At 27.2% G+C, this 16,996-nt stretch overlaps 2 protein-coding genes and 1 pseudogene across 2 annotated transcripts; all 3 read left to right on the forward strand.

Moving 5' to 3' along the window:
• Nucleotides 1–2,001: 2,001 nt before the first annotated feature.
• Nucleotides 2,002–3,091, forward strand: LOC145833638 (NADPH-dependent 3-demethoxyubiquinone 3-hydroxylase, mitochondrial pseudogene; annotated as a pseudogene).
• Nucleotides 3,092–3,710: 619 nt separating this feature from the next.
• LOC145834522 (lysine-specific demethylase 2B-like) lies at nucleotides 3,711–7,673 on the forward strand. Its single transcript, XM_082941968.1, has 2 exons — nucleotides 3,711–4,027; nucleotides 5,683–7,673. Exons 1-2 carry the CDS (start codon nucleotides 3,760–3,762, stop codon nucleotides 7,359–7,361), a joined length of 1,947 nt encoding a protein of 648 aa, XP_082798094.1. The 5' UTR covers nucleotides 3,711–3,759; the 3' UTR covers nucleotides 7,362–7,673.
• A 4,452-nt stretch (nucleotides 7,674–12,125) lies between these two features.
• Nucleotides 12,126–14,371, forward strand: LOC145833496 (uncharacterized). The gene is made up of 3 exons (XM_082940668.1): nucleotides 12,126–12,390; nucleotides 13,115–13,356; nucleotides 14,177–14,371. The coding sequence occupies exons 1-3, from the start codon at nucleotides 12,159–12,161 to the stop codon at nucleotides 14,369–14,371; spliced, it is 669 nt and encodes a 222-aa protein (XP_082796794.1). The 5' UTR covers nucleotides 12,126–12,158.
• Nucleotides 14,372–16,996: the final 2,625 nt, after the last annotated feature.

Consider the following 16,996-nt stretch of genomic DNA (forward strand, 5'->3'; position numbering starts at 1 on the left):
TTGATACAAACTGTTTAATTTTATCTAGTAATATTTTAAGTTTTGTTTAAAAAAAATCATCAGTTTGACTGTTATAGTAGGATTGTTCAAGTTTTTTGCCAAAATCTGCTTTTATCTAACTTTTTTTTAACTTCAGATTGCCACAACCTCAGGAGATTTCAGGCTAGTTGAAATTTTTGTAAATATAACTTTAAAACAAGCTAGTTTATTTATTTTTTTTGAAAACATAAGGTTAAATTGGTCTTTTCTTTACAAGTACAGCCTAGATTTAAGATTTTTGAAAAGTTCAGGTTTTAGTCAGAATTTAAATGATTCTAAATTTATTTAGTTTTAAATATTTTGATGATTTATGATTAAATAATTTTCTATTAATAAATCTTTTAATAAAAAAGGTAAATTTTTTGCTTTTTATTTTGCTCTGCTTATATTTAGTAAAGGTATCTTTCATAGTCTTAATGTGTATTTTTTATGAGTGTGTATTTTGTCAAAGTACTGTTCTAAGTAGTTTAAACATTAAGTACGATAATGTATCAGCCAAAAGCATTAGTTTTAAGTTTTTATTAACAACTGAGAAGAAGGAATCACTGAAAAAAGCAAGCATAATTAATCATTAATACAAATTTTGTACACAGTAGATAACATTTGTACTTCTTGATGAAAAATACTATTTTACAAATAAGTTATCATTAAAGTTACATGAAATATTAAAGCTTATTAATAACTATGAAAAATAGGTCTGAAATCAGAACTTGGCTAATTATGCATGTACTCAAATTTTTAAAAAATAATTTTTCTATTTCCACTAGACTATATTATATACATACTAGCTTAAAACTAGTTTTGCAGGAGGAAAAAAAAAAATTCTGATGTATTTTAATAAACTTAGGCTGACTTAGGTTAGTTATTGTAAAGTTTATTCAACAAAAAAAAACAAATGTGCTCAAAAAAAATTTGGTCGAAAGACCTGGAGTACAAACAACTCCAGGTTTAAGTTAAAATAGTTGTTAATAGTTGTTCAAGCTAGATTTTGTCAAAAGTAGGGTAAATATAAAAAAAAGTAGTATGTTAAGGCATGAAAAAATTTACTATTAAGATTTAATTAAAAATTTTCTATAAAAACATCTGGTTCTCTTAAATGGTCAATTTTTCAATTAAAGATGTGTCTGAATAAACTTGTTTTACTTTAAAAAACTATTAGTTTATTTACTGTTTAAAAGCCAATTCGAACAGTTTCTATATTTGAACCAGAGTTATTATTCTATCACCCTTGAAATTAAAAGCAAATTCAGGCTAGATTTACATATATTAGAAACATATTTAAGTTATGGATAGTTTTAAAATTTTTTGATTTATAGAAAATGCTTATATGAAGTTTGTTCATCTTAGATTTTTAAAAGTTTTTTCAAGTAATTTAAAATGTTATTATGTTTTTGACTAACTCAGTTCTAATCTTTAGTTTTTGCATCCTTTTTTATATTTAAGTTAAAATACTACTTATATATATGTTACTGATACTTTAAATACATTTGTTCAAATAATTTCAGCAAAAAATTTAACTTAACAAAGGCAAGTATGTAATGACATAAACTATTTTTTCTTTTGCTTTAAAATGTCTAAACTCTGAAAAAACTAGTAAAAAATTGCTTGAATTTGCTTTTTAATAATATCTAAAAACTAAAACATACAATTACAAATTTACCTATTACTTTTCAATAGTTTTTAATTTAAAATAAATATAGGAAGAAGGTTTTTATGTTTAAGAGCATAAGATAAAGATAATTGAAATAAGGTGTAATTTTACTAAAGTCAAATGTTTTCTTTAGGCTTTTTCTTTTATTTCATAACAACCGATAAAAAATATATAAAAAATCCAAATTTTAAAGTTATTAACCTTCATGGATAATATATAAAGAAGTTATAAAATAGTCAAAAAACAATAAAAAATAGAAACAATAACTAATATAATTTAGTTGTTTTTACTTACAATTTTTTTTTAGAAAAAAAAAGTATGAATTCAATATTACTGAGTAACTCCAAAAATATCATCCAAAACTTTACCAAAAGGTCCCCTGCAATCTTTCAAATATGTCACAAGTCTACTAGCCTTGATGATTTTGACCCAAAGACCCGTCAACTTTATGAGAGAATCATAAGAGTTGACCATGCTGGGGAATATGGTGCTGACCGCATCTATGCAGGACAGCTGAAAGTTTTGGGAAAAACAGATGTTGGTCCTCTCATCCAGCACATGTGGGATCAAGAAAAAGCTCACCTAGCTAAATTTAAGGAACTAATTGGGGAGTATAGGGTCAGGCCCACAGTTTTACACCCTTTTTGGTCAGTTGCGGGGTATGCTTTAGGAGCAGGGACAGCTCTTTTAGGTAAAGAGGCAGCCATGGCATGCACAGTTGCAGTAGAAGAGTCAATAACAGCTCATTACAATCAACAACTCAGGGATCTTTTAGCCTTGTATGAGACAAACAAAGATCCAAGGCACAAAGAGCTGCTCGAGATAATAACAAAGTTTAGAGATGAGGAGATGGAACACCACGACACAGGGCTGGAAAATGATGCCGAACAGGCTACTGGGTTTAAGTTTATCAAGGGAACGATTCAGGCCGGGTGCAAGGCAGCTATTTGGATGTCTGAAAGAATTTAAAGGATGATTTGTTCTAGTATCGTAATTTCTGACATAACTTGTATACTGCTCCTTACTTGAAAAACTTTTTTATTTTGTTCTTATAAAGAAAATATTGAAGGTTTAAAGTTATTATTTTTCCGTTAAATTTCATTAACTTTGTTTGTTTCCTTATTTGAAACATTATTAAGTTGGTTAATTTTTGGTAAGAGACTTAAATTTACCTTGTTTAGCACAAAATTTCTTTTGATTGAGTAAAATTTTTAACAGCTGTTGTTCTTGCAAGGGTTAAATTTTTAAAGAACTCTGTAACGGTTTTTTTTTACTTACTACTTGGTGAATCTGTAGCCAAGTATGTTGTAATTAAATGGTATTTACTAATCCAATTTACTTTTGTTTAAATAAACTAGTCCGTAAAAAACTTAATAACACAAGTTAAACTTTTCCACACAGGATTTTTTATTTAAGCTTGAATGATAATTAGTTTGTAGAATAAGTTTGTGGCAACTCAGGGCTTTATTTAAACCTTACTTGGCTATCAATGATAGAAAAAATACAAAACATTTTTAAAGATAATTTTTATAAATTAAAAAATTAAATTTGTTTCTTGTTATGACAAATTAATTTTTTTTTAAATTGTTAAAACATTTCGCTTTAACTTTGAATAGGAATGAATCTGTGAGTTTGGATAGTTTTTAGTTTACTTAAAGCAAATAGTACAAAATTAAAATAAATAAACTACTTAATATATTTCAATGTTAAAATTCACAAAAACTATTTTTACATTCTCAATTAAAAAAAAATATTGATTTTAAGCTATGGTTTTTGCTCAAGTGCTTAATAGTTATTATGTAAAATAACTATTATGAGAAATTACTACTTTGCTATGCTAAATATTAGTTAACATGTCAAATTTTAATGCTTTAAATTGAAATTCCAGACAAATTTTTCACATAAATTTTAAATAGTTAAGTGTTAAAACACTTCATTATAGTTTAGAACAGTCTTATTAATTTTGTTGTTTTATATTCAAATTGTACTTAGTTTTTCTAATCTTAATGGATTTCAAATTTTACCAAACTCTTTCAGTAACATTTTTAAGCTAAAGACTTAGTATTTAAATGGAAAATATTTCCAAACCTAACCGACTACAAAGAGTGTTTCATTTATGTAGGTGGAATAGTGTAGATTATAAAGACACAATTACAGGCGAGATCAATGGCCTTTTTCATTACACTGAAATTGAGTTTAAAGTATTAGAAAAGGATTACAGTTCCTACGGAAACTCTTTGGTAGAAACAGTGAAGACTTCAGAAGATTTTGATTATAGAACAGTACAAACTAATGGGTTTTCAAGACCTGTACTCGTTGAAAGAGATACGGATATATGTAAGTTTATTTTTATGTGACATAATTAAGTTCCAAAAAGTTTTATTAGTGTAAAAAAACGTTATAATTTAATTACCAAGCTAGATGATGATGATCTATAACATTAATAATAACAAATTATACAGTATCCTTATTTTATTACACTAACACATGTTTCTGTGTGTTAACGGATTAACAAAAAATAAATACTCTGTAAAAAATAAATACTGTAAGGAAAGAATAGAAGCTAAAGTAGGTATAAACATGTGTCCATTAAAAATAAAAATAATTGCTATAGAATTTTATAGGTTAATGGTTAATTTTATCCCCTCGTGTATAAGTGTCTTTGTGCAAAAGTATATTCGTGCAATATTGTGCACTTGTGCAATTTTGTCCCCTCGTGCAATTTTGTACGCTCGTGCAAATTTGACAGCTACCCCCTAGCACATTATCAATAGATAAAGTAATAAAAAACATCTATGTTAAGGTTACTTATAACAGACTTGTTATTCTTATGGGAAAGGAGTTGCTTATAAATTAAATCAGTATTAAAGATAAAAACGGTTCATAAATAAGTTATTCTGCTTAAAATTTTGTTTTAGTCAAGATCTTATAATATTATGCGTTTATCGAGAACGTGTAACTTTTTAACATTCAATTATTTTATTCGGAATGAACTATTTCATTCATTTTACTGAAGCAAGTAGGAGCGTTTTGGCTTTCGGTAGACCCTCAATTATAAATACCAGGTAACACCCGTTTGTACTTAGTTTGTTTATTTTATTAAACTTTTAGTTTATAAAGTATTATGTGTTTTAATTCGATTTAGTTAAAACTTATAATTTGATATAAAAATGTTTACCTCATTTATTTTTATTTTTTATTAATTTATGCTCATTAATTACAATTTTTACAAAACAGTATTAATAGTAAACTTAAATATTACACATAAATTTTTTTTTGTTATTCAATTTTATTTTTCATGTTGTGTGCTAAATTTTTAATTCGCTTGAAAAATTAAAAAGATTCTAATAATTTTGTTTTTGTTGTATGTCTTAATGTATTGTTTTATTTGTTTAAAATTTTAGGTATTTCTTAGAATTATTAAGTGGCTTTATCAATGGATTATTTTGATTCAACAAAATTAAACTGTAAAACCTCAGTACAAAGTTTTTACTTAATATAAAAAGTTAGTGATTCAAAAAAACAAATTTTTGAATATTTATTTAAATTTATTTTGAAGACTTTCTATGAATTTCTTATGTTTAGTTTTAAGAATTTTTAATAACATTTTAGTAAGTTAGTAAAAGTTTTATATGAATAATAACTTATGAGTTCTTTTTTTCGTATTTCTGTTAAAGATTACAGTGTTTTTATAGCTAACGAAGAAATTAAAACTTTAAATTGTTTTACGAATGAAGCCTATGTATACTAAACTTGTACATGATATTTTACCATTTTTCTTAACATGCATGAAACCAATTTTACATCTGTCTTTGCTAGTAATTTACTTTATTAAAATTATAAGTTGTTTTAAAAACTAATTTTTTAGGTTTTTTAAATGTACTGTTATAAACCTACTATTCTGTACATTGTTACTTTTTGTAACGTTTAGACAGGTTGAAAGTTTTAAATCACTTTATTCATTACTTAATTAAAAGATCTTACATTTTCAGGCATCCCAAAAAAGTTATTAAACGCCCAACTGCTAGCAGAGACCTACAGGAGAGATTTACCGGACGACTTTCAACTGTGCATACCCACTCTTTCTGCTTCCACACAACAGCATTCTGACAACGATTTTTCTCTGTTCGCTCTGGTATTCGAGCAAAACATAGATCCCGACTGCATGGTGACTTCCTTCGAGTTCAGCAGGTCCAACCTCGACGGGGAGTTTAAGCGCCCAAAAGTACTCGAAGAGCTGGACTTGATCGAGAGGGCTTGGCTGCCTTCCGAGAAGTTGAAGCAGTGCGGGTACGCGAGCGCGCCCGAAAACTTGTACTACCCGAAAGTTCAGAACATTCTGACGATGATGCCAGAAGACAGCTTCTGGGATTTCCATGTCGAGATGGGAGGCGCGTCCAGCTGGTACCACGTGTGCAGCGGGTGCGTCAACTTTTTCCTGATAAAACCTTCGCAGGAAAATTTAAACGTGTACAAAAACTGGCTGTCATCTGAAGAACAAAACGTGACGTTTTTAGCTGATCTAATGAAGGAAGACGTTGAAATGACAACGTTGTACGAGAACCAAACTCTTTACATTCCGTCCGGATGCATTTACGCAGTGTATTCAGTGGGCAAGTCGATATGCTATTCGGGGTTGTTCGTTCACGCTTTTGATCTTAAAACACAGTTGAAAGTCATTGCTATGGAAGAAACCTTGAGCCTTTCAAAACGCGAGAAGTTTCCCCACCTCGTCAAGCTGCTGTGGTTCGTGCTTGACCACTACGTTTTCAGCTTTGACAAGAAAACTTTTTTAATAGTGGATCATGCTGTTTTGAACTCAAAGTTCTCCACAACCGAGGATTTTTCACATAAGCGGTTGACGCGCTACGAGATCGAAGGCCTCAGAGAACTAGCTGACTTCCTGGAACGCAAGTTCATCAAAGGAGAAGTCGGTTGTTTTTACTCGGAAGTCATCAAGGATGTCAGACAACCGTTTGAGCTGATGATCGACTTACGCCGTTTATTGCAGCTTCAAAGTGACATCGGCTCAGTTTTTGAGCCTGACGGAGTGAGCGTGCTAGTTCCGTGGGACAAACACATCGATTTCAACTCAACGCACTACGAATGCTCCCCCGAAGAAGGCAGGTGTAAAAAATGCAGCTCTTGCATGAAATTTCAATTCAGTGAGACCGAAGTCACAAAGAAGCCGAAAATTCACAACATGTTGGAAGCGCACCCCAAAAGCAAATCTCTGTTCGCCCTGCACGTGCCCGACCCGACCAGGAAGAGGAAGCCGGGAAGAGGCCGTCCGAAAAAGTTCACCTTTTCGGGCGACGACATGCTTGCCTGCTCTTCCGACGACCTGATGGACGTTCAAAAGGGCGACGCTCCAGCAACGAAGAAGAAAGGCCGAAAGAAGAAGGAGGACGAAAGGAAGTTCAGCCGGGACTCCCAGTCGTGCCAGTCCACCGACTCGGAGCGGTCCAGGGACAGCACGGGGGCGAGGAAGAGGCGCCTGAAGATCAAGGGCAGGTGCGGCGAGTGCGTGGGGTGCGTGGCGGTGAACTGCGGCAAGTGCGACAACTGCAGGGACATGCGCAAGTTCGGCGGGCCGGGAGTGAGGAAGCAGGCGTGCATCCACAGGAGGTGCAGGAACTACACGTACGTGGCAAACAAGAACTTCTTGTGAGTTCGGACAATTAAATTGGCGAGAATTTGTTCAAACTGTAGTAGTTGTGGAAAATTGTTTTGGTGTTCTTTCCATATGGATGATGATTTTAAAATTTTACCTAGAAAATTTATTTTTAATTTTTAAATTAGTTTGAATTTTTTAGAAAATTTTCATGTTTGATCTGTTTTGATGTCTTCTTAATGTAATTGGAACTTTTTTTTTTTGTAAATTAAAGCTTAAACCTGCCTTTTTTATTTTGTTTTTTTAATCCTTGTATAGTTGTTAAAGAAATGATAAATATCACGTTTTGAATAAAATTTAGAATATGTGCTATTTCTTAAATGGTTTTGATACATTAGTAAATTTATTCATAAAAATTCAGACAATATTTTGAAAATTAGATCTAGTTTTAATATAGTAAAAAAAAAACGTAAAAAAGTTAGTTTTTTTCAATAAGAAAAATGTCATAATATCAACTTAAATAATGATATTTCTAGTTTTAACTTTAATTATTAGTAAAGTAGTTTTACAAATCCTGTATAGTATTTTATATTGAGTATGGAAAAAAAAAGTGGTTTTTAAGTGATAAGTTGTATGAGAAATGTATAGTTCGGCAAAAATATACTCACATAACAATTTCGTTGAGAATGGCATAAGTAATATTTATTAACATAACAATTTACTGTTTGTTATCTAAAAGAGTTCCTAAACGTAATTTAGAATTAAAATAAATCTTTTTTTTTTGTACACTCAAATTTTTTATACTGTTAATGATTAAAAAAATTAAAGTTTCTATAAAATTAAAAAGCTTTCGAATTAAACATTTTACTTTATATGCAGTTTATATCAATAATAGTAGTAAAAACACAACAAAAGTATTTTGCACTCTTACATCAATTCCTTTGTATACAATTTTTTTTTAAGAATTAAAAATTTTGATAATACTTTCAAATTGTTTAAGATGAAGCCCGCTTTGATAAGTGGTATGAGTAAGTTTTTCATTTCAGTTATTTAGTAACGATTATCAGTGTAAAATTTTATGAAATTTTTTTCTTACATTTTTTAAATTAATCTGTTTAAAGGGAGAAATATGAAAACTAACACATACAGTTAAAGTAAGTTCCTTTTAGTGTAAGGTTAAGGTATAAAAGAAAAGTGAAGTATTTTGAATAAATTTAACTTACAGCATAATAATACTCCGTAAAAATTTAACACATAAAAATACAATTTGAATCGAAATAACGTTTAAATTTAAAAAGAATTTGTTTATTTTATAAAGAACGAAGGTTTAAAACCGGTTAACAACCAGTAGAGTATCTAAAACTTATAAGGAGTATTTAGCTTCATACAAATGTAAACTTGTTCGCAGCATTTCTCGAATTTTTACTTACAAGACAAAAAATGTACAACTAAGTATTTTATAGCCAAAGAGCTGGTGATAATTGCAATTGGGTCTATAAATTATTTAAAACTTCTCAATGTGTTTAAACTTATTATAAAAATATTTATAACTAGGACTCTAATTTTAAAAACATGCAATAAAATTGCAGTAACACAAAATGTATATACAATTAAAAACATACAGGTGAAAAATAAACCCGTCTTATTAATAGTTTTATTAACAACTAAACTAGCAGATAAAAAGGTGAAAATATAAGTATACAACTCTTAGAGGGTTGCTAGAAAACCTGGAGTTCGACAATTTTGGTGAAAAAAACCTGAAAGTAAATAAAAAGTATTGAATTTTGAACAGAAATCACTAAAAAACCTGTAATTTTAAACTATTTTTACATGTTAAGAAATGAATCTGCGACTAAATACAAAAATCTATAACAAAGACAATACTGTTTTGTAACATTTTTTTTATTATAACAAGTAGTTTCATAGTATGTTTTTAATGTTGTTAAACTATTTAACTTAAGTTTATTTTATATTGAAAGTGGACCAAAAAATGTTTTTTTTAAACCTGGAAGAAATTTACAAAAAACCTTTGTCAGCCCTACTTTTATGATTTCAATTAATTGCTGTAAAATATCTATATTTGATTAATTAATTTCGAATATTTAGCAGTGTTTTTGTGTTAAAAGCTACGAACTACATGTGTATGCTATTGGTACACAATACAACTTTTACTCGTTTTATTTAGAGTGTTTTTAAAGAAATAAATACTACTATTAACTCATATTTAGTACTTGTAATTATGAGGTAAACCTATACAAATTTGCGCTTAACAATTTTTGTTTTTGAACGTTTTGACACATGATTAGATGAGTGTCATGACTTTTTTCGGGATATTAGTTTTATAAATTATACTTTTGATAGCTCACATACTGTTCCCTGGAAGTCTAATTACTCCTTACTTCATTTCTACTCTTATTATCGTTTAAAAATTTTCAATAGTGTTTCCAAATATGTTTCTGTCTCTAAGTTGGTTGAAAAAAACTAAACGTATAGTGTTTCTTTTAAAATTTTATGTAGATAACCAAGTTTGCAAAAATAAAAATTTCAATTAGTCATACGGGTTTAAAAAAAAAGACTAAATTTTAGACAGCACAGAAATTGCGATTGAAATAACAGTTTTTTTTTAGCACTTCTATAAATACTTTGCTTTTGTCCTGTTTTATATTTGTTATACTTTATCTGATATTTAAATATGTAACTTTTAGGATGTTTAGATAAAATAAATTGGACACCTCATTCTTGAGAGTTAAACGTTTAGCTGTGATTGTGCTTAGTTTTGCAAAGGAAATATACTTTTCTTGCAGTCTTAATTTTTAGTTAGTACCTTCTTTTATTTTTGTCCGAGAAAATCAATTTTTCAATGATGTCTAATTGCAAAATTAGTAGCCATATCTAAATTTAAAAAAGTTTTTTGCTTCTAAAAATAGTAAGAATATCTTCTGAATACTCTAATCTAATTCTACTTTACATAATACTCAAGTATTTAGTAATTTTACTAAAGTTTTATACGTAAAAAATGAATTAATACTTTGTTAGTTTTACATATTTCTTTCCCATAAGTCATCTAATAAATGGGTAATATGCTGAAAAGTTTCTCTGTTAATGCATAAAAGTGGTTTGTTAGAACAGTAGCAAGTATAAATGCTTAAAAAATTTACAAAATAAAATTATTAGAGTGATCTTAAAATCATAACTGTTTTACAGAGTCAGGTAAGTTATTGAATAGTAAGAGAAACAAAAGACCAGGTTCATTCAGATTTAAAATGTTTTACAGAAACTCAGGTAGTGTTACATATAAAAAGTTAAAGCCTAAGTTTAATGAGTCATTGTAAGTGGTGCAAATTGACTTAATAGAAAGACGATTAATAGCTCCTAGTACACGGTTTATATTTGTTTATGAAACTTAGTATAGCAAAGTAAAACTTTCAAAAGTAAAATTAACAGTCTTATATTTTGTTAAAAACTGTATTGTAAACTTTTTAAAGTATCATGTTTATTAGTTCACATCATTGCTGCCTATCAAAATCATTATGGAAATTTATTCAAAACTACAAACTAGATCACAGGTTTAACTAATAAAATATTGCTAACCTATTTTGTTTAAATAATGTGTTTATTTCACGCTATAAAGTCTTTTAGTTACGTTTTAGCTCGTTGCAGCTTGATGAAACTTTTTTCCTAAAGATGGTTATTTTTCTTTATTTAACCGTTCTAGTCCGCTACGCTAGATGTAATTTTTTTTAAATTAATTTTGTATAAACTTTAGAAGAAGTACAAAGCTAAAGAATTTTTATTATGCGATTACCTACAAACTACCTAGAAAAATTAAGCTAATATAAAACAACGAAACAATTAAATATTTTAGCTTAAACCCAATTTGGTATTGTTTTTTATGACTTAAGCCTAGTCACAATATATAAATATCTATTAGTAAAAACATTAACTAAAATTTATTTAGAACTTTACAAATAACTTTGAAGTAAATGATTTGTCTACTGCCATAAAACTTAAATTCAGTTCATTACAAAAAGTTTATCATAGATTAACGTAATTTTGATGAATCATTTGCCATACGAAGTTTTTTATATTGTTTTGTCTAATATTAGTTTGTCAGTTATAAAGTTTTATCATAATGTATAGTTGTTTTTAGGCTTCTACAAAAATTTTTTTTTTTCAAATTTCCTTATCTGTTTTGGCAAATTTGTTTTAAGCATTTATATGTTTAAGTAAGTACAGAAATTAAGCAAAGAGTTATTTTTAGGAGTTTGACTTTGAATTCAAAATTTTACTCGGAAATCATATTAAAGAACTTGTCACTAAGTTGCTTAGGATTTATAATTAATACTACTAACAAAATTTTATAACATAAATTAGAAATTTTTTAAAGAGATCTAAAGTAAAGCTTAACTTCTATACTGAGTAATAGCTTATTATTAAGTTTAAACACTGTTGAGGAATCTTAAAAAAAAGTATTACTTGTACGGTTTGAAAAAAAGTACTATATTAACAAAAATATTTTTGATTTTGATTACGTTACATTTTCAAAAGACAAGAATCAATTTTCAAAGAAGTAATTACGTTTAAAATGTAAAACTCTTTAAATTATCGCTAAGACTTTCAAAACAAAATTGTCAAACCTTCTAAAAAGTATAAATTATATAAAATAAATGGATAATTTACATGCAGCTTAAAGCTTAAATGTACAGTACACTAATAAGTGTATGGAAAAATTAAACAAACTGTTTTTTGAATAAAATATAGTATTTATTATTTAAAACGAAAATACTTTACTTTCAAAGGTTTTTATTTCTTTAGTTTTATCTACCAAAAAACAAAAAAAAAAATTATAAACTGATGGATTCCTGCAACTCAAGCATTGATACAGAGATAGGGAAAATTTATGCGATAACTAATCAACTGCCTTACTACGAAGCAATCGAGTATTGTGAAGAAAACAATCAGCAACTAGCATCTCTGCACGATGCTCAGGTGATTACAAAAGTCAGCCAGCACATTAACAAGTGCTATGAGCGGCTAATTCACTGGGGCGTGGGACTCTATATTAACGAAGAGGAAGAAATAGAAGGTTCGCATGTAAAAACTGAACTTATTTACATGAAAGAATATTTGCAATTTTTGTTAGCTTTTGAAACGTTATACTTCTAAAGTTAAATGTTTTAGTTAGACCGTAAATGCTCATACTTTTTTAAGTTTTAAGCCTATTGACTTTTTTAATGCCGGATAGTTAGAGAAACTTACGCAAAAATCTTTAAGTACTAAGAAATAAAACGCAATATGTATATTCTGAGTAATATTTTAACACGGATTTAAAATTATCGATTTTGTATAATAACGCTTTAAAAAGTCTATTTCGCGGTTTAATGCACTGCATACAAATCTTGTGCAAGTTTGATTAACTTTTTGTTTCTAAAACAAAAGTTATTGAAATTCATCAAAAATTGACCTAAAATAATATGTTTAAAACTGTTTTTTGCTGAGCACATCGTAAAATAATTTGTATTTGTTTTACTTGTTTTTAATGTTGAAGCATTTTTACTTTAAATTTTTGTTTATTCTCTTTTCATAATACCATTATGGGTAGCTTTCTATTATAGGTTTTTATAGTATTTAGTGATTCTGAAATTTTTCTATTTAAATAAGTGTCTAGTGTCTTTATCTACCCGCAATTTTCAAAAACCAGTAAAAATAATAACAAAAAATCTTAAATCCGGAAGTTTTGTTTACCAATAGTTGCTTTTATTTTGTTCTCATAAATTATTTTGTACAATGAACAGAACTTACTTTATTAGGTTGGTATGACGGAACTGAATACAACAAAACGATTCATAGACCACTGTTTGCGTTTCTACCAGTACCGGCTAGAGAATGCAGTTACCCCTATATATTTAGCTACAAAAATACTAAAGCATTAATACTAGATGGTGACTGCATAAGTAGGAGTTTCTTTTGTGTTGAAAGCATTGAGAACAACGATGATATTTACTTTAAAATTGTTGAACTTCTTCCTATTCTTTTTCCAACTTTTCTTCTGGTAGCATTAATTTTTACTTTTGTTTGTCTTGTGAAAACAGGAAAAATAAATTTTGTTACCAAAAGTAGTAAAGTAAAAAGATCTGAAAGCTCTGGATTTACAGATGTAAATACAGGTTGATTAACAATTTAACTCTATGAATTAATTGATAATTACAGTAAGCAACAAAATCTTAACATATATATATATTTATTTATTTGTTTAAATTTTTATAAAACCTAAGTGTTTTTTGAAATATCAGTGAAATCATTGATTGTAAAAAGTTAGTTTTGTTTTTGTTTTTATTCTTTGATTAATGTTGAAAACTTCTATTATTTTAGAACAAAATACAACAACGAACACGCAAAACAATTTTTTTATTTCTGCATAAAATATACCACATACAACACTTTTCTTAAATTAAATTGCACTGGTTGTAGCAATTTGATCAAAAAATTTTTTTTTGTTTTATTTTAATCACAAGTATTAAGCTTATGGTTTTCCTAGAATAAGTAAGGTGAATTACTAGAAAATTGGAAAAAATAAATTGTTCTTGCAACTCTGCCACATACATTGTTTTTGTAGGAAAAAATATTTTTATTTTACAACTTTTTAAAGAAATTTAAGTTAACAGTTTGGTTTAAAACTTGATTTTTATATCTATTAATTTGCATTGTTATGTTTTAAAATCTTTTTTTTAATAATAAACTTGTTCATTTCGTTTTGTTTTTAGAGATTAAAAATTGTTAATCTATTTACATTAGTTTTTTCTTTTACTATTTTATTTATTGCTTTTTGCACAGGTAAAAACCAAATTCGTTTTAACGAAAATAAACAACAGATGAACAGCAACATCGGAGTATATCAAAGTACAGAACAAGTTTCAACTGGCACAAATTTATGTGAAACATCAGAAAACATGAATGAGAAAAGCTTGTATCAACATAGCTCTCCATACTTAGTTCCCGATGAGAACATAAAAGATTCAACTTCTGATATTCAAGTATCAGGAAATGTTTACGAAATTTGCAATTAATATTTTTTATCTAAATTTGGAGAAAGAAAAATTTACTATATAACCCTTTTTTTTTCAAAATCCAACCTTTCAAATACAAATTAAAAGATATTAGATTTTTTACTTTATTAAATTTAAAAACAAGTCTAACTAGTCGTTTAAAATTTCTCAAAATTGAAACAACTTTTCTATTGAAAAACACAAACCTTGTTGTATTTTTCGTTTTGTCTGACTATGCTAATATTTATACGTTTAAACTTTTTATTTTTGATTCAAACAATTAGTAGTTTGACAATACACATTTAATCAGACTTTGAAAAAATTAAATTATCATTCTATTTAATAGTTGTACTTTTAGAAATAGTTTTGTTGTTTATTGACACTTAATAGAATACAAAATATCAACTTCAGTTTATTTTCTAGCAGTCTATAAAATATATGATTAGATTGACTTTAGAATGTAAATTTAGACGGATAAAAAAATGTACGTATGTTAAAAATGATTCTTTTAAAAACTCAAATAACATATGTTTTATTAAAACATACAAACATGTTAGTTTGTTAAAGTTTATTCTGATAAACATTTTTAACAAAATTTAGCTTTACTGAGGAATGTATGGGATAATATATCTCATATATGAAACGGTCGTATAAATCTATTGTTTGTTATATAATAATAAAAAAATACATGTTTTAAATACAACAAACAATACTAAAAGTTTACATTATATGTTTCCGTCAAAAACCTTATAATAGTTAAACTAATTAAGACTTAAGTTTTATGAAAGTGAATGTTAAGAAAAAAAACCAATAACGTATAATTGAACCACTGATAAGTTAAAATTCCATCACAAATTAATTTGAATTAATTGATATTTATCAAAAATTATAAAACTATTAAGATAGTAAAGAAAGCTAGTTATATAAAAAAAAAGTGCTGTTGACAAAGTTTAAAACATTTATAATGTTATAGATTCTTTACTATTAACATCAAAAAATAAAAGTTGCCTTTATTGCTTAAGTGTTTTCTAAATAAAAAATGCGACAACTATCTATTTGCGTTTTTATGTAAGAGGAGAGTTTTATATAATGCAAAACACCAATAAATTAGTAAATAATAAAAGTGTAACTAAACTTTTGTTAGATATTTTCCTTTGTAGCTTAAAAAGTATTTACTTTTTGTAGTGCATAAGTTAACGATAATAATTTTTATTTTAAAAGTTTTGATTATATTTTGCAAATGATAAAAAGTTAGTAATTACTACGTATAAAAGTATTATAAAATACATATTCAGCAAAAAATCTCTTACTTTGTATTAAAATTCAGGGTTTAATAATTAATTGTTTTTAGTTATACAAAGTTGGTATAAATAACTGTTCAGTTATCGAAAGTATTTCAAAAGATTAAACATCTATATCTAAAAAATACTTGTTTAATAAGATTACTTAAATTCTTAAACTTATGTAATAGTAGTTCGTAAAACTTGAAAGACAAAATTATAAATTCACTATGCGCTAAACAAAAACAAACTTTATAGCAGCGGTGGAATACAGAGGTGATAATCGTTTAAGCAATAAAAATAACAGTTAAAAAACCAGCTGTTTAAACAAATATCTACAAGTTTTAGGATAAAATTCTTAAAAATAATCGCACCGATGATCTCTAAATTATAAATGTCTCAAAGTGAAAGAACATTAAAATTGTACAATAGTTTCAGTATATATAATGGAAATAAGTAAAAAGATTAACAAATCGTTAAAACAACTTGGTTTTTGTATTGGTTTTGTTTTGGGATAGTTAAAAACAAGTTTTGATTTTAATTTTTAGTTTTAATAGTTTGAAAAGTAGAAATCATCATCTGTTTTTCAACATTATTAAATTGGAATAAGATAATATAGTATTTACAAATAAATTACTACTTTATAACCACTAAATCAAAGGTCAGAAAACTGCGGCCCGCGGGTCAGGAGTGACGCAACAAAAAAAAAACAGCTAGCTTTTGTCGTAATTTTTTTCTAAAACCAACTAACGTAAAAACAAGTTTAAGCTGTTTTATCATAAAGGTAAACATATTGTTCTTTGTTGTGATTAGCAAAAATTGTGCTGGCTTAAATACGTTTATTTACATACATATTTGCTTTAACTAAAAAGAAAAAATCTAAAAGTACTGCAATAGATATTTATCCTATTAATGTTATCCGTAATTTTTTTTTCTAAATGTGGTCCGCTCCAAATAAAAGGTTATTGACCCCAGCACAAATTTAGATTTAATTGTTTTTCTAATTGTAATTATAATTTGATAATTGTTATTTTAATAAAAAAAAAGGACTTTTACAATTAACCAAGTTTATAATAAAGTTTAACTTTATTCTAAGCAAAACAGCTTAATGTTTTTTTGATGGAGACTGAGAGCTACGTTAACGTATTAAACTAAAACCGAACAAAAAAGTTCGACATAAATTTAAGTAAAACAACTCTATTTAAATTTATAACATTTCGTAATACAACAAGTGAAGCTAATAAAGACTTAAAATAAAAAAACAACTCTTTTTAATTATTAAACTTAAGATTTTTTTCGAACATTTATTGATTGTATGAATAACACAACTTTTTCAGATGCTTTAAGTCCTAGAAACTTTCATTTA

The sequence above is a fragment of the Thalia democratica genome, chromosome 4 (assembly GCF_965202585.1).
Source record: "Thalia democratica chromosome 4, ktThaDemo2.hap1.1, whole genome shotgun sequence".
Classification (NCBI taxonomy): Eukaryota; Metazoa; Chordata; class Thaliacea; order Salpida; family Salpidae; genus Thalia; species Thalia democratica.